Source organism: Aythya ferina (assembly GCF_964211825.1).
Source record: "Aythya ferina genome assembly, chromosome: W".
In the NCBI taxonomy this organism is placed as follows: domain Eukaryota; kingdom Metazoa; phylum Chordata; class Aves; order Anseriformes; family Anatidae; genus Aythya; species Aythya ferina.
The window spans coordinates 427,648-449,659 of NC_140313.1; the positions used below are offsets into that span (position 1 = coordinate 427,648).

Below are 22,012 nucleotides of genomic sequence, written 5' to 3' on the forward strand. Positions count from 1 at the left end.
AAGACTTGCATTGTAAAACTCAGCTTCTGTCAGTCTATGAGGTTGTTCGTCTGTACTGTTTTCTGTAATACAGATATTATAGTGGGGTGCAGAAAGTTCTGTTGTAAGCATATGAATATGCAGCAGAAATAGTAGCATCTGTGTTTTTATTTTGTATGTGGCTTAAACAGGAAAAGCTTGCAGGCATGCTGCTTGCCTGGTCTCTGCAGAATTAGATAATTTGAGAACAGCCTTCTTGGTTGTGGTGTTTCGATGGAGGGTTTCTGTTCCTGTAACATAAATGGTGACGCAACAGAGGGGATACCAATAAAAAGTTGGGAAAGATACCAGTTTTATATTTAGTCTTTAAAGAACACTACATAATCACTGGCTTGTACTAGTTGTTCAAATCCTTATAGATAGAGAAATTCCCTTGGATGGTGCCTTCTGAAGGTGGTTGTGTGCCAGTGACTGACCAGTAGCCACTGTAAACATTTTTCAGTTTCACCTTACACACCTGAAAACCCTATATGCATCCGTTTTGTGGGAACGTTGAGGATCACAGAAAAATTTGGGAACCACTTTTACAGAAGCTGAAATAAATGGATGGTGCTTTTAACCATTTAGGAATTAAATCAGGTACAGATGTGACTACAGATAGGCTCCCGGAACCATCTCCCAGGGTGAGAATGTCTTCCAGCAGGCAATTTTTTTAAATAAAACAAAGGTTCAACTAGACAAAAATATATTTGAAGTATAAAATGTTGTAACTTCCATAGTTCTTTATTAAATATTTAATTAAGTTGCATCATTTCATTACAACAACTTCATTTTGTCACATTGAGCTTCTGCTGTCAGGAAAAACAAACTACAATTTCATTCATTTCTTTTCAGAAAATAAATGGAAAAAATGTTTTTTTTTTGTCCTTAAACAAAACCTTTCTCCACAGTGTATCAAATCCAACCACAGTTTAAAGCTGTATTAATTGTGAAAATTAGCATTATTTATAAGTAGCATTTTAAAATCAATTTTAAGTAGTCTGGTGTAAATTTGAATAGCCTTCTAGTGTGAGGCAATTCTTACAAAAATATTAAACAGTGTGAATTTAATCTGGAATGTTTGACGCTTTCTGCATGTTTGGAGATATAAATTATCTCAGTTTTAAGTCTGAATTTTAGGTTCACAGACGTGGAACATAGCAACATCATTTTCTGGAGTTTTGCATTTGGGTTTTGAGAATCATAACCCGTTCACTTCTATGTGGTTGCGCTACTGCTGTAGCAGAGAGGGTGCTCACGAGCTGCTTTCAATTCAACAGAACAGATTAAAGTACAAAAACGCAACGCATATGTACTGTTGTATGTGGGTACATACTGTGCATATTTTTACATACATATATACAAAATTGTTAAGAAAAAAAGAGCAAAGTATGTGAAAATTGTATGGAAAAGGGGGGAACCAAGAACATGTAAGTGGCAGCTCATGTGGACGAACAGAACGTGAGAGGTGTGTGCATAAACAGACGTATGACTAACTACGGCTTGCATTGATGACAGTGTTATGTATCTAAGGAGGTTCTATGTGCAGTAGGACAGACGTGCTAGGTATGTAACATTAATATGGTTAGATTCCAGTTCTGTAAGTTTCCTGTGCATTGTAACTATGCATTGCTTCTTAGTGCAACATCGTAAGAGATGCCTGAAGACTGCAGGCTTTTCTTTGTTGCTGTAGTTTTAGATACAAAAGGAAAAGCTTTTTTATACAAAAGAAGGAAATTAATGTGGTAATCTACCTCTTTTCTACTACACATATAATGATTAGCCCTTGCCCTCAGATAGGTATGATGACTTCTTTTAACTCTGACAAATGCAGTCCAACTATCCAGCTTTCCCTCGCTAGCTTTCCCAATTCCTGGCCCACTGGTGGCACGTGCAGTGCTCCAGCCAAGCACCTAGAGGGGCTGGGCACACGCAGTGAGTGCTGCCCTTCTGGGGCTGCGGTGCAGGGCTAGTGCTTGTGGCAGCGTTTATCTGAACGTGCTTGAGGCTAGTGTGCTCCTTGCACTCAGAAACCAGCGAGGGGTCTGAGTGAGAGAGATGGAAATGAGATGATAAAAGCTCCCACTCCAAGTTTCATCTATCTTAGGACCGAAAAACAGAAAGCAACTTCCAGCACTGAGGCCTGGAAGCTGGAGTTACTGTGATAGTACAGTGTATGTTAAGTACAGCCTTACAAGGCTCAAAACTATAAGCCTTGATGAGAAGAGGAGGTGACAGCTACAGACCCTATACTCTAAATAGTGACCAAATTGGCTTTGGGCTAAACTGAATACTGTGTTAAGAAAGGCACAAAACTATGGTAGTTGCTTTGTGTTTTACTTCAAATTGTAACCAACTGACATTTTGCTACCTTTTTTCCTAGAAAGATTCCTTCAAACGCTACTTCAGGAGCTCCAGAAGGATTGCTAGGTGGCTAGAGTGTCAGAAGATAAAAGCTCAGATCCTGCTCAGGACCTCAGAAAGAGTGGTAAGTCCTTATATTAAAGGGTTGGGGGCAATTTCTTCTGCAGCTGCTGCCTTGTACAGCTCATGCCAGTTACTTAGCCTCATGTAGTCTGTTGCAAAACTAGAGATAATTTCCTGGGTTTTGTCCTAGTATAGAAGATCTTAGCTTTTTGGCTGATGTGAAGGGCATATCTGCCCTTTGGGTTAGCTATCAAGATAGCCATTGATAACAGAATCTGAGTTGTGTGGCTATAGTACGTTTCAGTAGGGGTTACATCTCTTAACTTCCCTGATACATGAAAACCAGATGAAGTCAAGAGTGGCATTCTTATAACCTGTCAATAACAGCAGTTGCTGTAGCTAACAGGGAGGCTTCTGCTGTTCAACACAAAAGCTTTATGCAGCAAGGGACTGGGCTGAGCAATTCCCTTCAGATTTTCTAACAAGTAGTTATGCTCATTAGTGAATGCCAAATCTGGATTACTCCTGCATCCCAACAAGAAAAGGACAATGTTACTGTAGTGACAGAAGCTGCATTATATAAAGCTGCTTCTGTACAGGCAAAATGTGGTGGTGTGTGGTAATAGCACAGCTAACTTGGACACCCAAAAGTAATGAGCTGGCTTACTGTTAAGTTCACCTGGACTAGGTAACTCTATTGTTTGGAAGGACTTTAGAAATTATTATTAAGGTATTAGAAAACCTCTCATAGAAGATGACCTCCAACCATACAAAATCCTCCAGGTAAACACAGAAAGAAAAATGATTTTGGAGTGTGACATTTCCCTTAAGGGCATCTGTGTTATAACTAGTAGTGCTTAGCATATAGAAGATCACTTTACCCCATTCTCTCAATCTTCCCCACAGTAAATGATCAGTATAGTGTTTCTCTGTCTACTCAGATGCAGTACGTTTCTGTCTCATTCAAGGTTTTCTGCTCATTAAAATGTAACAATTCAGAAAGGAATGTCAGAAAACATTTAATACAAAATTAATCTTGTGTTCAATAATAATAAAAAATCACGCATCTATTAGCTTTTCAAAATTTTTGCTAGTATGTACAGATTTGCTGAATGTTAATTACTGTTGTCTTCTTTCCAGTAGCCTTTTTAGCCAAAGTGTTAACATGCTGAAGTTTCTGGACCGTGGCTACTTATTGTCAGCGCTGGACTGTACTTGCCAGTGGGAGCTGTGAAGCAGGTAAGGCCACCACTGTTGGCAACAAGGTGAAGATTTGTTTTTTACATTGTGGTATCATCTTGTCTCATAAAGCATTAGATGGGCTCTTGGGGAAAAATCCTATGCGTAGTAAGTACATGGACTAAACTTAGAAAACTGAAGATCATCAAATTGATGAAGCCATCCCTTCAAACCTACTGTAGTAATACTGTAACCATTTAACTACAGTGGATCAAATACAAATCTTTCACTTTTAATCCATCACACAAGAGATGCAACTCAGACATTATAGTTTAAGCATGCAACATGTCATAGGTAACAAAACTGATTAGATAGATAGTGTATATTAAATAAATCTTTGTGATTAAGTAAAAAATAAATCACAAAAACAATTGCTGAGGAACATGTCTGCAGGCTCAGCTCTATATCTGTTTTTTTCTTTTATACATCAGCAGCAGCCAGATTCACAATTGATAGATATTGCACCAGAAAGACATGTGCAGTGAGAAGGAATATAATCACATTAATGTTTATGATAAAAAACAGATATGACTTCCATGTGTTACATAAAGTGCCTTTAGAGTTGGTGCAGTTAGAAACAAACAAAAAAAATTATTTAGATATCATTAGCAAATGCTTACAAACAGGAGACAAAACAGATCTGTTTTCTGTAGTGCCAAATCACATAGTGCCAGGTTTCTTTCAAAATGCCTCCATTGCAAACAGTAAAGAGGAAAAAATAATAAAAGAATCACTATACAAAGATAATGACAGGGTTAAGCATATTTTCCTAAAATGATTAATGCCAACCCTACCCCAAAATGTTTTATAGTACATGTAAATATTATCAAGGAATAATGAGGCAATTTTTTCATTGAACATGAGATTTGGCATGCTATGTTATGATTCTCTCTTGACTCATAACTATTCTATTATTTATACAAAAATGCAACATTGAATCCATACATTTTCTGGATACAGAAAAATATTTATATGCTCAATGAAAAGAGTTACTCTTGATGTAGCCAATATAGAGAAAATTCCCAACATAGCTTTCTCCTATTTTCTTAATGGTTTGGGAACACAAGGCTCAACATGTGCACATGTGCTTTGAAAAAAGGACACTGGCATCAAGTCTTGTATGAAATTAAGAAAAATGCTCATTTTTTTCCAAGTACATGATATTTAATTGTAATGAAATATAATCTGAAAATGTCTAAATGAATTAAAAAGTAAACATGAGTTGTAATACTATACCTGTAAAATGATTAATTCCATTCATTGTCATTAGAAATTATGTAAAATATTTATTAAGGGCTTTGCCTACAGAGGCACAACATAAATAGAGTAAGTCCTGCTGAAATGTAATCAGAGTACAAGTTAACCAGTTGGTAATCTGCTGTGGAAACATCAAAAAGCCATCCACAGGTTATAGTTCAAAATTCTGGATTTAGGCAACTGCACTGTCGAAGGGTTTGCTCCATGAACCAACGTTGTGCAACTGTTCTGCCATAGTCACTCAAGAGTCCGTTAGGCAAATGCAAAAGTGCAGCAGAACTTGCTTGAATGGGGGGAAAAAAGTATTTGTTTTAATCCACTCCTTCAAATCCTTGAGCGTTTTCAACTGCCATAAGTAGCTTCTCTCGCAAATCTTCAAAAGATTCATAAAGAGGTAAGTCAAGGCGATTAAAGCTGAAATTCAGAAGGAAAAAAAAAATCCATTGAAAAACATATGAGATTTTGAAGAAATAGAAAAGGGGGCCTTAATAATGGACCATATGTTTTTGACCAAACACACACAATCTCTGCAGTATCCTCTGCAAATATAACTGATGCTTGGTGTTCCCTGATTATAGCATCTGAAGACAATTGTGCCTGTACTGTGATGAGTTTTCAGAAATAACTACATTTTTTCTTTCCAGAACTGAAAATGGGAAGTTGTTAATGCCCTCCCTACCTTCCCCCATAAAAAAAAAAAAAAAGATTAAAAAATAATTGTTAGATTGAAAATATTTCAGCTTTTGTCAACCTGTCAAAAGTCTGTTTTCCTAGGAATTAGAAAAGATGTTCTGAAAAATAATATTAAAAACTCCAAAGAAGCTCTTTAAAAAGTCATGTACAATTTAACAGGTAACTGAGATGAGAGTTGATTTTTTGGAATGCATTTTTTCTTATTTTTTTAAATATAATTATTAAATAAATATAAATATTTTACTAATTATATATATATAATATTTTCTTAATATTTTTTATTCTATAACTCTCTCTTTACTGAAAGAGTGCCATGTTCTAAACACTAGCTTTTCTAAATTTACCTTAGAAAGCCTATGGGGAAAAGCTAGCTCTTCTAACATGCATTTTAGTGCAAAAACAGTTATCAGAAGAAATGTCCAGAGTTGCAAGGGTTACTTAGAGTAAATTAAAATACCATTTAAAAATTATTATCAAAAAGGCTAAGCTGTAATGAGTTTCTTGTGGATTCCTTTACCTACATTTATTGCAGAACACCTACAACTACTTTATTAACAGAGGCTTTTATCTTTCATGTGTGCATGTGAAGGCTAAACCAAGCCTTCTTCAGAGACTGTCAGAAGCAATGGCAAGCTACTGAAGTTGAACCTTGCTACTTCCTGGAACACATTCTGCAACTGTGTCAGCATGTAAGTACTAACTTTTCTTTGCCTTTTAATAAATACATGCACACACACATGGTATTGTCCCAAGCTAAAATGTATTTGAAATAGGCACAGACATCACTCTCTCCCCTTTCCTGGCCCTATAACAATACAGAAAAGCAATAATTTTATGCTTTTATGACTTACCATGTGTGAGCTCTGGGCAGTTTATCAGGAGTTCCCCATTGCTCTATTGTAAACAGCTGAGGACCATTTGAACCTGGATGAAAATGAAAAATAGGAAATTTAAATTACTGGACATTACAGAAACTACCTAAATGCTATTTTTAAAATTATATGTTTGCACAAATTAAGTTTTCCTTAAGGCTAAGTTTTCAACTGGTATAGAATACCTGGTACAAATTCCCTCAATCAAAATTACATTAAAGTAAATAGGAGTGCAGATACTTATTTGCAAATAAATAGTTAGCTTAAGTTTACCTAGCTACCTTTGCATAGAATATGTATAATGCCAATGAAATAAGCTCAAATATTAACACAGGAAAAAAAAATAGCATTCTTGGATAAACTTGCAGTCTCCTCTTCTTCATGTGCTGTGAATATTATTGTTGTTGATAGCTGAACTCTTCTTTGGGGAGTTGATTCATTCCTGTGCAAGGAGAATGTCTACACAACACCCATGGTGCACAAAAACTTTTACTTTTCAAATACTCCAGGGCTGGTGGAATCTAGAAGAAATCTTATGTGGGAGTAAAGGTTGACTATACCTATATTCATTAATGCCCAGGCTTTCCTGTGGAAGTTCAGAAGCGGTCTGTATAGTCATTCTAAAGGTGAGCATAATGGGTGGGCAGCTGAAAGGAAGCTTACCATAAAGTTCAGCAAATCCATTCATAGGCACGCGTGACGTCCCAGTAACAAACTGCAGTAATCGAATCCGTTTTTCAGCATCCATCAGTAAAACAGCCTATTGAGAAAGAAAGAGTCACTTTCACAGTTGTACATGTTGCTGTTAAGCAAAAACCAACCCAAACCTGAGTGCATTATCTATTTGTATTAGACTGTAATAAACAGACATGTAACTTTGAAGGGGAGCATAGAGGTAGCAGGCCATTTCTCTGGTTAAACCAGAGGCATCCTTTTCCAACTGTCCTCAGGCCACAACAAAGAGACAATACCCTGGCACCAGCTGGAAGCTACAACTGCTGTTCACCTTTGAGGTGACTTGCTTTTTCATCCAATCTATGACCTGTGCCTGCCTGGTGGCATGTGATAATTTATAAATATACCTAGCAGGGAGAATAGAGAAACAGAGATGGCAGAAAAACCTTAAACATCAGGCAGAGGAATGCAGTTTCAAAGAAGAATCAGTGTTACACTACGACAGGATCTCTTAGGACCATAACACTGTTTGGGTTAGTGAAACATCACTATATCATAATGATTGTTGGTACAATTACATAGTCTTCATGCTTACCATGCATCTTCATGACGATGATTTTAAAAAAGCAGAAACAAACAAACTGCAACACAGTAAGGTAGCTTTGACTTTTAGGAATAGCCACAGAAGTGAAATGTGATGAGAGTATTACCTTCCAGAACCACTGGATAACAGGATGGTTTGGGCAGTAACCGTTTTTGTAGATTGTGTGTTGCCTCCAATCATTAACATCAACATCGCCAAGGCCACACATCAGTAACTGTATACAGAAGTAATCATTAGGGTGTTAACTGAAGATGGTATTAGTATTATCCTGTGCACTTTAACAGAAAAACAAGATTAAGCTCTCCCTCTGTTGTCTGACCTCTTAAACAGCTAAGTGGTGCAAATATAAATGCAGACATAAAGGAGAGCTGAGCTCCTCTTCAAGAGAGTTCTCAAAGAATATCTCACTTTCCTGGAGAAACACTGTACAATATGAAGTACGTGTGCTTCACGTGACAGCATCTTTTATAGTATTGTGCTCAAAATATGACGGGTATAAGCATAACAACATTAACTCAGTAAGTTACTTGCATGCTTTACATATGAACATACTTAATCACCTCATTGAGTAAATAATATTTTTGTACTTTATCAATAGGTTTATTATTTTTTTTAGGGAAAAAGTTCTCATTTCCCACTATAAGTAAAGCATCTTTGTCTCCTAATTCACTGAAGATCTAGAGACTTCAGGATATAACATATCTTTTGCAATGAGATTGATCTGGTTTATTGCCTCTGGACATCAGTTACACAAACTTACCTCTAGTTCATTTTCATCAAAAATTTTAATCAGGTCAATAGGAAGAAGTTCTGTGAATCCCTAAGAGAAAGCAAAATAAGGGTGATATTTGTACAATATGTAACACTAAGTTTTTTATCTATGGGTCTTGGCTTCAGGGAAAGCCACTAGTTAATTAAATGACATACAACAAAGAAGGATTTTGAAAATGAAATACATGGTTCCTGAGTATTAATGAATCTCTAATTTAAAAATTAATCACTAGATTATTTCAAACTCAAGTAATTTAAACTTGAAAGAGAATAATCTTATAAAAGGAGAAATGTGAAACCATTATATGTAAGCATTCCAGAACTTGTGCAGTCATGCAAAGCTTCTCACTCCCTTAATGAGATACAGATATATGAGAAGTCTGCATAAAAATATGTATGTATTATGTGGGTAGAACGGAAAAAAAGTACTTTACCTCCAAAAAAGCATTCATCTGTTTTTGAACTCTGTTGACAAACCTCCACTGGATGACCAGACTATAGTAGTTAAATAAAAACATGAACACATTCATTAGAAGACTTTAGACTTAATTAGCAACCTTAACAGTTTCCGTTTCTCTTCAAGCATCTCCCAACAATACTTTGATGCTAAGAAAACTAAATTAGACAGACATCCTATTTGCATTCTTTTCTCCAGAATTAGTTTGCTGTTCAGATCTGCCTTTATTCTTGTTTTATATTCTGTGACAGCAGTTCATCAGGAAAAATGAAATTCCAGGGTAGAAACTCACTCCCATTAGGAGCTCTGCGAAGCTGACATAGTTAACCCTAGGCACTTCGGTGTAGTCAACGCACAGAAGCAGGCTGAATTCATATGCCTGCTTTAACATGATAATTACTATATCCAACAAGTGCCATTTTTTTCACAATTTCATCAGTTGTGAAGGGTGAAGTTTCAGCTTAGAGTAATTAGTGAGTAATTTAGATGTAGATGTCTGCAATAATAATAATTCAGAGAAATACCATCCCTTCTTGAATATTCCTCATGTCTACACATCATCAAGAAGATACGTCATAGACTACATTGATTAGTTAAATCATACAACAATAAAGGTTAAAATCTAAACTTTCTAAGGATCAGGTATAAACAAACTATGTTAACAAAAGGATTTTCTTTTAAAGGGATGTCTGATGATTTATTGCACTACAATAATTACAGTAGGGTGAATTTCAAACCAGTACTACTGTGTATTGTTACACTCCGGATAAATTCCATAAATGTATACTTACTCAATGTATTCCCTTTTGTTTTCATTTGTTACCATGATTTCTGACCCATTTGGCTTCAGGTCAACTTGATACGTCTATATTTTAAAGAAGAAAAAAAAAAAACACAACAACAAAAGATGACATTATTTCAGGACACGTTTCTCATGAAATCCACTGCCCTTGAGCAGCATTTTACAAGTAGTACTAGAAAACTATTATACTGTAATAGCTAATGAGCCATCATAGTATTCCACATCTAAAGATGGCATCATTATGAACAAATTATTCTATGATCACTCTTAAGAATGAATTATTTTCAAAATTCTAGTCCTGAACAGCAGGTTCATTTGGGTAAAAAAAACACATACTTCATTTTCATAAGGATAGAAAAATGTCTTCTAATTCTTCAAAATGCTTAAAAAAAAATACTATTTAAAATCCAGAGAGAAATTCTTCTGTTAAAAGGACAAATAAGCAAAGTAGAAAAATGCATTACAGAAATGTTTAAACGCAGATTTGTTGAGAATGATGAGCATAACCATCATATGAGCATAAGATAGAAACAAACAGATTCATTATAGTTCACAAGAAACTACAAGACCAAATAATACATTCAATTTTTGGTGAAAGTAATTTATCAGCAGAAATTCAACAGAATTAATGCAGACTTAGGTTCCATGAAAGCCAGAAGTTGCTAACTTTTTTACCAGTTAATGCTTACATAAAAGAGCTACCAAACCACGTGCTCAGTAGTGCAGCTATGGGGAAGGATATTTCTGAATGCAGATCCCGGTGTTTACATACATTGTAGGCACAAGATTTCATTTTTTAAAAAGAATGGGCACTTGGGAGCATTTTTCATTAAAGGAAAAGAGAGAAGGAAAGTCAAATATTCTGGCTATTGTCGGGAACTTCCCCAACAACCCCACACATACTATGAAAACATGGAAAAATGTTATATTCACGACAAAAGAAATCATAAATGCCATTACTTAATCTGCAGCCCCTGATAGATAGAAACAACATGCAGAGAGATATAATAAGGTAAGCTAAGAAACAAATCTATGAGCCTCAACCTGCAGCTATTTATAAAAGCAGTTTGTAAAGTTTCCCCAAAAGCATAAACACTTACGTACTTTTTTTTTTTTAAATTATGCATCACTCGTCATGCACTTCACTGATTATCATTCTACTATTTATTTTGTCTTTTGAGAACATCTTTACCTATAGGCCCCAAACAGTCCTAAGCTGAGACAATTTTCTAATAAAGATTCTGTAACACCTTTATTACTCCTTATAAGTATTTCAGTCTGCTTCTCAGCCAGCTTCTACTGCTTTTCAGAAAGACATCGTATCGCTCTTGACAAGAATAGAATTCCTTCGTTGGCATCTCCAGCCTTAGATAGCTCATAAAAAATCATAGAATCATTTCAGCTGGAAAAGACCTGTAAGATCGTCAAGTCCAACCATTACCTACCACAACTAAGTCCACTGCTAAACCATGTCCCTAAGCACCGCACCACACATCTCTTAAATAACCACCAGGGTGGCAACCACCACTTCCCTGGGGAGCCTGTTCCCCACCCTTTCTGTGAAGAAATTCTTCCTGATATCAAATCTCAACCTCCCGTGGAACAACTTCAGGCTCTTTCCTCACGTCCTATCACTTGTCACCTGAGAAAAGACTGGCACCCTTCTTGCTGCAAGCTCCTCAGCCTCCTTTCCTCCAGACTAAACAATCCCAGTTCTCGCAGCTGCTCCTCACATGCCTTCTTTTCATTTTACTTTACAAAAGACACTTTACAGTTCTCACAACTGTGCAAGAAAGCTTAAAGGTGTAACCTGCTGAAGGGTGAAGAACAGTTAGGTCCCTCACCCTCCAAGCATTTATGAGGGTGAGCCAAACTGGTTCCTGTGCCTGAGGGAGCCACCAGGGGAGTGTGGCCAAGCCACAGCTCTTGCAGGGAAAATAGCCTGACCTCTGGAGCACCACAGGCAGCTGGCTGGTGGCTGCTCATCCTCTCCAGGCCCAACAGAGGTGGGGGAGATGGCTTGTGTTAGTCATGGGTAAAGACAACTTGCGCTTAATTTTTTCCCACATTCATGGACAGGCCCCAAGCTCACAGACGTAGCCAGTCTGTCACCAAGACCTCTCTGAGGTTACGTGCGGCCTCAGCTCACCACAGATGGGCTCTGCCATCGCTTGTCCCCTACCCCTCCAAGTGCCACCTGAGTACTTACAGCAACCACAGCCAAAAAAAAAACAAAACTCAGCAGCAGAGAAAGAGAGATTAATACTCAAAGCCCATAATGAGATTAACGTTCAGCAGTCCCGATCAGGTCCACAAGCACGTGATGCTGGCTTTTGGCAATAACCAGTAGGATGGATGTACAGACTTTTGGGTTAATCTTTACATACCTGTCCGAAGTTTTCCTCATCTATGCAAAACATGAGATCCAGCTCTGTAGGGTCATTTTCCAGGATCCACTTCAAAGAGTTGTAGTATTCACTGTCCTACAGGAGATTGAAATTAAGCAAAGTTGGAATATATAAACATTAAATACGCAATTTAATTTTAAAATAAACAAATAAAAACTCCAAAGGGGTTGGAAGGATGGGAACCTTTTTATTTGTATAGCTACTGTAAAGCAGTGTAAAGATGAATTACCTTATTCATTTGCATTTTTTAGATGCTATATTTTTAGGTATGTGTAACTCTCCTTAATTGACGTGTAACTATTATACAATACAATAGATTGACTGTACTAATTGGTTAGAGAATGTCTTCTAGATAAAGCTGTTCTTCTCAACACTATTTATGTACTGCTTCATTACATCAACAATATATTATACAATTACTATTATATTGTTGTTATTAAAAACTCTTGAAATTTGCTGAATAAAAAATCCCCTCTAAATTCCTGAACAGGCTGTATCTTTATTATGTAGAAAACATTAAGAAGACAAGAAGGGTATCGTACTACTAACTTCAAGGAAACCTTTTACAGTTAGCTATTGTATACATCTGAAGTGTACTGTATTTCAGTACTGGTGGAGTGCACATGTCTAGATTGGGCATCTGCACAATCCTGTTAGTTGTGCTCCTTCATTTTAAAATGCAAAGTTAGAGATTACTAACTCATAAAGCAGTTATTTTTTCTCCCAGGGAGCAATGAACACAAAAGTACTTGATTGCAATTCATGTTGAAGAAGTGGAAGTCGATGAAGTGCAGAGAACAAAACCAAAGCCTGTACCAGGGCATAAGTAGTGCTGCATTCATTGTCTCTTTGTGGGTAAAACCGTTAATCATTTGGCAACCCCTTCTTCCACTACGGTGGACAACTTCCCATGCTACCAGGTCAGAACTATGTCCTTTCATCTACCTCATCCTGCTCCACAGTATGAAAAGAAGGGAAAAAAGAAGAAGGGAAAAACAGGACCTCTTGCTAGTGTTCCTCACAACAGGGAGACAGCTGACTCAGTGGAAAAGGCAAAAACACAACCGCGAATCATTCTGTATTGCGTCTCTTACTGGCCTATTCATGCCTCTTCTCCCTCAACCCTAACTGCTCTAAATGCACTGGTCCTGAAACTGCTGATGTGGCAGGGAATATTTGTTTTATTAAAAAAATACGCACATACCATTCTCAAGTTCTTAAAACCATAACCTTGTGTTTTCCACCATGCACTTTACTGGAACTATTAGCTCTTATAATATTTCCCAGATGAAAAAAAAAAAATCAAATAATTACTAATGCTGATAACTTTCAAATGTTATCTTACCACTGATTCCATGTCTTTTAGAGTTATTGGTTTCCCCAACATCATCTTGTAAAAAGGTCTGATGAAGAAGCCTAAAACAGAGGGAAAAGCGTTACCTCTGCTATTCTGCATTCTCACCTTACCTAAAGATATGACTGCTAAAGGATGAAACACCACGCTATTTCTTACTGTGTCTGTGGGAAAGAAATATCCTGCAAGGAACAGCGCTGTAACTGCTCAAGTTAACACAGCAGACCCATTTTTTATTTAGACTTGGCAAGCCCAATTTTTCAATTACAAGAATTATGCCAATGTTAGTTACATGGTAGAGACACTGAAGATAGAGAATTGCGCTCAAGATACTCTAATCCACTTAAAATCGCCATTCTTCTCTCAAAGGAGATACTAGAAAAACAGGACCATGAGCTTCATCTGTTGTTGGGCTGCACTGTCTTTAAATAACATCTAGGCAGTTTATAATGGTTGCTTGCTTGGATATTCTGGGATTTCAAAGTTGAGCAAAAATTTATTTACTCATTCAATCAATTGTTTTATTAACTCGTTCAATCAACGAGAAATAATTTTATAGAAAAATTCAGGCTGCAATTGACAAGCAACTGCTTTGGCTTCAGCTGGTTTGCATGTAAGTTGCTGATACAAACTTAGTGATTTTCCTTCAGGATAGAGATTATTTGAAAATGGAGATTCTCTAGGGTTAACAGGAGTGGACAGAGGAGCAAAACTTTATATGAAACATATTTGTTGAGCAAGACACTATCATTTTACCAAAATCACCATTCAAAACAGGAATGCAATTTCCAAAGCTTCCAGTTCCATTACTTTAATCTCTTAGACTTTGTTTCAAGATATACTACATTCTAAAGCATATGAATTATTGAAGTGATTCATTTCATTTAAAAAAAAAATCCAGTAAGAGTAGCTTAGCAATACAGTATAGTAACTCACCATCTAATAGCTTCCCATGATATACTGCCAGACCAGCAACCCGTCCAATAAATGTAAAATACGAAAGATGATCTTCATTACAAAGACCTGAATTAGGATTAATCTGAAGCGTATAGTTGTCCCTATTTTGGGGAAAGAAAAAAGCAGACTGAAACCATCATTGCGTTATCAGTACTATTCTCATCCTAAATCCAAAACACAGATTGTTCAGAATATTTTCTTTGAATAAACCAGGTTCAACCGCTAAGATAGGAAGAGTGTGCAAAGTCTAAGCTGGTAACTTCCAGTTTCCCAAGACATTTCTATTTCAAACTTTCTAGTACACTAATAGATTCCTAAAAATCCCAACTAAATCCTATTTTATATTCTGATTATCTAAATAAAATCAATGGGACTTAAAACTATAAAATGTTGTATTAACGAGTTAATGAATAACCATGAGTGGTAATGTTTAATTTTCAGATGTGTATGTATTTCCCAGAATTAATTAAATACTACTCCCAGAAACATCAGTTATAAACAGGCTGTCTCTAGTAAAGTTTTATTTGTCTTTGCTGTTGATAGTAAGTCTCACTCTAGAGTGAATGCTTACAATTTAAAATACACCTTTCCATCAAATTGAACCTCGAATGAAAATAATGTTTTTAAAGTGATTGCAGTGATATTTTTATCACATAAGCAGTAGTAATATTTCAAAACAAATGTTTATCCAGTGAATTCTACTAACACAAAGGCATTCTGAACTAGTCAATATTCTGTAAGCTATGTTTTCCTCCAAAAACAAAACGTGTATTTTCTGAGAAACAAATGCAACAAAACCCTCATTATACAGCCTTTGTTCATCTACTTTACAATTTATTCAATGCTCATTAAAGAAAGGAGCAAGTTTGATATTGGCATGAAAACATAAAAACTGCTGCTGGCAATTAAGAAATCCATCCTTACTGTGGCTAAGTGCACAATGTGGAATTACATAAGTAGACCAAAACAGACGTAATTTAAGCAAGAGACTTGCTCTCTTGTTTACTAATGCAACACTCAGGGGGTTTAAAATTGGACAAAAATACATTTAAATTCATGCAAAGCCAGTGCTGTATGACTACTGAAATGTAAATGAGAAGGTGTTTTATGAACTAATTACAAAGAACACTAATTCCGGAAGGCAGGTGCTTTACAATGCACTGGGAGGACATTAAAACATCTTGTCTAGCATCAATCCTCTTACTATTGCTAGCTTCAAAAATGGAATCTACTATTGTTGCAAGCAAGGCAACATCGAATACTATTTTAGCAATAAGAATGTTCTATGAGATTTCAACAGCAAATTTAAAGTTTCTTGGAAAAGGATAAATGATAATGCAGAACAGAGAGATTTGACTGATAGGAGTACAAATTCATGTATCATGAAGGATGATCTGACTACTCTCCAATGTAACTTTCCATTTTACTCAAAATCTAACATATATCGCTTACGAATGAGAATATTATAATGGATACTTACGTTGCTGAATATTCAAAAAGACCATAATAAGGGTTGAACATCTCCTTGGACAAGAGAAAAAACCATTCTCTGGCCACGCCTCCATAGTCAAGTCCTTTTTCTGACTCAAATTCAATCCAGAGCCTGGCTTTTAGTACATCAGGTCTCTTCACAGACATGATTCTTCTGTAGGACTCCTCAAAAATATTATTTCTGTGTAGCTTCATCTCAAATCTATTTGGTATATCGGCCTGTGTGAAAGGAAATCAGTTAGTCTCAATAAATAGTCTTCAGGGAAATTACTGATCGTACGCTTAAAACTGAAGGACAGATTAGACATCTGAGTGTACCAAGTTTCCTTTATTCTTGTTTTCCAATGCTCTCTAAGTCCACAGGTTGATACATTATGGTGAACTGGGTAAGTTCCACTAGTGGGGTTCAGAGATTTCTATGATATTTGATAAAATAATGAAAACAACAAGAAAAGCAACAGCAACAACAAAAGTAAGAATTGTTGATATTACCACGCTCTATTTAAAGGTCATTTTAGCTTAACATGTTAAAAAACACACAAGCTTTATGCAACCCTTTCACTCAAATATCTGTAAAGGCCAGAACTGTTTCACCATTAAGAACACCAACAGTACTACACATAAAACAGTATTGAATTGCCAAGATGTAAGCAGAACAGGACTGCCAAAATATTTAAGAATTTCTGTCCGAAAAAAGAGAACACTAACACCCATTATGAAAGCCCAGGGAGACGAATTCAGAAAAGACAGAAGAGAATTGTGTAAAGTATTTGAAGAAAGAAGCAGAAGATGAACAGATAAATATGACCCTTACAGTCAGGTACAGTTTTCCTGATAAAATTGACTTGAAACAAGCATTTCAGGAGGTTTGCTTTTTCCTGTCAATTAAAGTACTTATTGTGTACAGTCACAAGTCAAGCTCAAGGTGCAAATTCAAGGAACTATCAACAATCCCATAAAGACATTGGTGAGTCCCTCTTCATATTAGAGTTGATGCTGCCAAGGCTGTTTGCTGTCAATTACAAGTCAATATCACATGCATGCTAATAACTTGCATTCTCTTAAGTTAAAGAAGTTATTTTTACAGAACATGAATGTGAGAAGCTTGTGCCAGATGCAGTAATACTGTGGGCTCTGCTCTGCCAGTTTGTTCCAGCTCTGTCTTTCCAAACCTACTGTTGAAGACAAAGGGAAATACCAATCCTCTAGCCTATTTTCAATCTAAAGTCTCTTAAACTAACATACAAATTAGACTCAGTTAGAATGGAAAATAGTGAATCACCGCTTGTTATCTCATCACTCTGACTTTCCATTCGTATTAGAAAGTGCAAATCTTAAAGATTTGTAAATGCTGTTGTTGAGAAATCCATCGATCAAATTCAAACTTTTCTTCATTTTCTTGGTTTCTACTTAACTCTTTTAAGGAACAAGACAAACAAGAAAAAACAGCAAATTTGTTATAGCATGAAACACCATTCTGTATCTACCCCTGGGATATTTAATTTTTTCTCCCCAGACGTAACATAACTGGCTTCAACACAAAGCAGCATGGCTATTATACTCACGGGTTTCTTTAACTTCTTCCGGAAATAGTCATATTTCTGTTTGAACTCCCTAGAATATGGAACTGCCTATCAGAGAGAGAATCATAAACACAGATTATTCCAGGTATTTAACAAATTGATATTCCAATATTATTTAAACAAATGAAAACTAAATTTGAAGACTACCTAGATATGTATGCCATAGGTTCACGTAAAAAAAAAAAAACAGTATGCATGAAATACAGAACCCAAAATCTTCCCATTTCTCAGTGTGTAAGTTCAGTTAAAAGGTATCAAAACGTTTAGCCATTTTTTTAAACAAGTACTTACCCTCATTTTTTTTCTTATTTTAGGAGCAGAAAAAACAAAAACATTTTTTAACACAGAGAAAAAGAGATTAGAATGCAGTGCTGCCAACTATGCTTTTCACTAGGAAATGATAAGCATGCCATATGATATTTTTTAAAATGACTTTTTGCAGAATCATAGAATGGCCTGGGTTGGAAGGGACCTCAAAGATGATAGTTCCAACCCCCCTGCCATGGGCAGGGATGCCGCCCACTAGATCACGTTGCTTAGGGCCTCATCTAACCTGGTCGTGAAACAGTTGTTACCAAAGAATATGGATTTATGGATTTAAAAATTACATTTTCTATTCCTTGAAAGATGAATCACAAACTGCAAAGCTCTGGTTCAAGTTCAGATCTGAGGGGAGAGTGGGTTTTCATGAGAGGGCTGGTCTTGAAGTAGACTCATGTATGTGAGAGCGTAAGACAGAAATATTTCTATATAATCTTTCTCTTGTGAAAGATAAGACATGAAAAGTTAAAAAAAAAAAAAAAACATATTAATTCATTTTACTCTGATGATAATATGACTTTACCACAGCCATTAAAGAATCTTTTGACATGTTATCATTGTTTGAACACAATGTGAAATACAATTTACGTACTTCTTTGTTTTTGTCATAGCAGCAAAAATACTGTTAAAGGCACTAAGATGAATGCTTAATGGGTATATGACTGCAAAACGGATCTAATCTTGCTTTTTCGTAAAAATAAAATAATACTGTTGTTTCCTTAATTTGGTCAGGATTGACCCTGATTATGTTGAAACAAATATCCCCCAAACAGACTGTCTCATCTATGCTTATGGTTTCTGGGAACATAAGTAGAAGAATTTGTGTAACATTGTGTACTAGTATCTCAAGCATTATGTGCATGTTAAATGGGTACATCAGTACAACAGCAATTACATTCAAACACGTGACTATTATCAACCTTGTTCATAAACACAAAGAACTGGAATTAAACACTAGCAACTAGGATTACAACATCCAGTAGTTCATCTGCTGTGGCCTGTCTGAGATCCTTGAGCATTTACCCCAAATTAAAAAGTATTATTGGCAGATTTCTACCTGGAAACATCTTTAGGTTGGAAATCCAATCACTTGAAATACCACAAAGTAGCCTAAAGCAGCATAAAAAGGTCAAAGAACCATTCCATATATTTAATGTTTTAAAAAACTGATACTAAATTAAAAACATTCGTTTTTTCTAAAGTTGTTTTTCTGAAAGCTTAGTTCATATGCAGGATTTTTTATGACTCTTAAATTTGATAGGCCTGATTATTGCCTTTATTGCATTCAGAATCCACAAAGTAGTCACATCTTTTCCATATCGAGTGGTAACAGCTTTTTATTTTCCAGAAATGCAAAAATGAACAGCTCAGTGTCTCAGCTCAATAGAATTGTCTTGACGGTAATGACACAGGTAATGGTAAATATGAACAGTTCTCCTATATACGTTCCTAAAACCTTACAATCTAGAATTCAGCACAGAGTATTTGGTCTGAAACTGACAAAATCTTCCAACCAAAGAATCAGAGCAGACACCCCTCATGCCCAGCTTAATAAAAAATATACTATTTGAACACAATGGAGCAATAAAGATGGTCCACAGAGGGGCATCAATTTGGGGGAACCTTGTCAGGGTGGTGCATGACAGCAACTTCCCCTGCCCTTGGAGGCTTACAAAAGCGGGTACTTGAGCCTCCCATGTCCCTCAGGAAAAGGCAGAGGTTGGTCCTGCTTCCTTGGTTGTTCAACAGTCTGAGCTCATCTGGAGAACAGGCATGACCTGTTGCTTAACAGTACCTGAGTCACAGCATTTCATGCAAAAAGAACCATAGCAGTACTTACTGGACCCGTAATCGCTGGGTTCTGCAGTCTGGGGTCTTCCCACTGGGTAATTTTGTTATCTGTAAATAACAGAAGAAATTATATCATTACTTCTTGATTATCACACCATGAATTTATGGTGTTTTGTTTTGTTTTCCCTACAGATGTTTTCCCTACCATTTCCACAACTTAGTATTTCAGGGTTAGAAAAGACTGCATTCACGCATCTCCATCAAAACCCCACCACACCGTTTAGTTAAAACACTCATACAAAAATGCAAAACTACAACATAATCCAGCGTAACTACACTGGTTTTATTTCAACACCCATAGTAGTAAACATGTTCTATTCAAACATGGTCTTGGATTCAACACATATTAGGAATACACAGATCTCATGCCTGAAAGGTAAAGGAATCCAAAAACTTTGTCAAATGACAAACTAAGTTTACTTATTTCAAATTCTGCAAGGTTTAATAATTTTAAAAGAGTCTGAATTTAAATTTGGAGGGGAAGGAATAACGACTAATTTTGGGAAAAAAAGTCCTAGACACTGATTTTAATGAAAAGGCTATAGGATCGGTAAAGGGAGGAAAAATTACACAGTTATGGTATAAGAAATTGTTCAGTTTTGGCAAGGCAGATTTTGGCATCAAGGCAACAGAATTCAGTTCTTTTCATCTACAGTTTTTAAGAGCACCAGCAACGTTACATGGTTATACAGTGAGTTATACAGGACCATGGTGAAACTCTCCCTGCCTCCAGACAACTGTTTCTCACAAGATTCTGAACACAACAGAATCACAACAAAATGATGATGTTGCAACAATAAGACAATGCTCCAAAAACCAAACTAAACGCCATCTCCAATGGCAAGGTTCAAATCATCTCTTTCCTACACTGGAATAGTAATAATAATACACCTGTTAGTTACATGCACTGCTTTGATTTATGAACTGCATATTAAAAGGGTAGTCAAGATTTTAAGTTTTGTAATTACTACATGTTTGGGAATGAAACCACTAAATTTCAAGAAAATTGTTTTTAAGGACACAATGGGTAAAAGCAAACAACCAATCCCACTTATTTTAAAACAGGAATTTTCCATGTTTCTACAGTTGGAAAAACAAAAACAAAACCAAAAAACATCAGTTTTGAGCATCCCAAATTAATTTTAACATGGACTAGATTTTGAAAGCTGACATTCATTAAATGTTACTAAAGAAAATTCAAAAAGATCACAAGCACATTTCAAGAAAATTTGACCTATCAGTTAATTTAATATTAAATTACTCTTTTATTTTCCTTTACATGTTAAGTCTATTTAGTGCTCATGGCAATTATGGAGGAAATTTGTTAGACTCACAGCTCCATGTACTTCACAGCCTGCCCTAAAAGCATGACTCCTGAGCTGGCCCTTGTCATCTCATTTCAACCTGTGCAGTCAAATTGAGTTCTACAATGTTTGCCAGTTCATTTCTTATACCTACTTGAAACTGACAGCTGCAAATTATGGTGGTAATTTTCTATGAAATCAGACAGAACTGTAAATGACTTAGAGAGTTTGTCAGTTCTCTCTTACTACCGTGGCATATGTTTAAGAGCATATGCTGTTACTGATAAGTCTTTGTCTAAGTTGTTTTTCAGAATATTACAGTGATAGAGACTTCATATCATAAACACTATTCCAGGGCTTAAATGCCCTTAAATAATATCCATTCCTCTGTCAGTGAACCACTGGTAACTATTCTGAATATGGTTGGAAAGCCTTTGTGTTTTTCTTCAGGATACCTTCTAACAGGTTGATCGTAATTTCCTATAAGGCTCCTAGGAAATGCAGAAGTTTAAACATGCTATGTGAATACAGAATATTACTTCGTTTATGGATGGCAAATAATGTTGACTCAGCTGGCTAAGGCCAATCGCAGAGAACTAGAGACCACATATATATATGTATAAAGATAAATATACATATAAAGGAATTTACTATTGGACAAATTAGGACTGTGTACACTTAAAATCTGAAAAGTATCATGTTTTCACATTAGTATGTTAAAAGTACTACCTAAATTATTTTATCTGTATTTTGATAGGACAAAAGTATTAAATAATTATGCATAAGAATTACAAAATATATCTGGAAAACCAAGACATTAATAGTAGCTGAATCAGTTCATACTTCCAACATTCTTATTGTATTCTAACAGTGAAATCGAGTACACTGGTTGCATCTTAACTAATCACTTCAGTTAAGAATGACTAAA

The 22,012-nt window shown here is 35.9% G+C and overlaps 1 protein-coding gene across 10 annotated transcripts in view; it reads right to left on the minus strand.

Moving 5' to 3' along the window:
* Positions 1–743: 743 nt before the first annotated feature.
* LOC311426466 (E3 ubiquitin-protein ligase NEDD4-like) overlaps positions 744–22,012 on the minus strand; it is a 144,919-nt gene continuing 123,650 nt past the window's right edge. For 5 of the 10 annotated variants that reach the window (XM_084502840.1, XM_084502842.1, XM_084502838.1 and 2 more), the window contains 13 exons: positions 19,770–19,828; positions 17,591–17,656; positions 16,015–16,244; positions 14,514–14,635; positions 13,569–13,639; positions 12,203–12,298; positions 9,805–9,878; positions 8,991–9,051; positions 8,546–8,605; positions 7,892–7,999; positions 7,170–7,266; positions 6,486–6,558; positions 744–5,355 (listed from right to left, as the gene is read on the minus strand). In XM_084502840.1, the coding sequence (XP_084358966.1) occupies positions 5,253–5,355; positions 6,486–6,558; positions 7,170–7,266; positions 7,892–7,999; positions 8,546–8,605; positions 8,991–9,051; positions 9,805–9,878; positions 12,203–12,298; positions 13,569–13,639; positions 14,514–14,635; positions 16,015–16,244; positions 17,591–17,656; positions 19,770–19,828 (1,220 nt within the window). In that variant the 3' untranslated portion in view covers positions 744–5,252. The remainder of the gene's footprint in view (positions 5,356–6,485; positions 6,559–7,169; positions 7,267–7,891; positions 8,000–8,545; positions 8,606–8,990; positions 9,052–9,804; positions 9,879–12,202; positions 12,299–13,568; positions 13,640–14,513; positions 14,636–16,014; positions 16,245–17,590; positions 17,657–19,769; positions 19,829–22,012) is intronic. The other 5 variants (XM_084502845.1, XM_084502847.1, XM_084502846.1 and 2 more) reach the window with 1 other exon arrangement.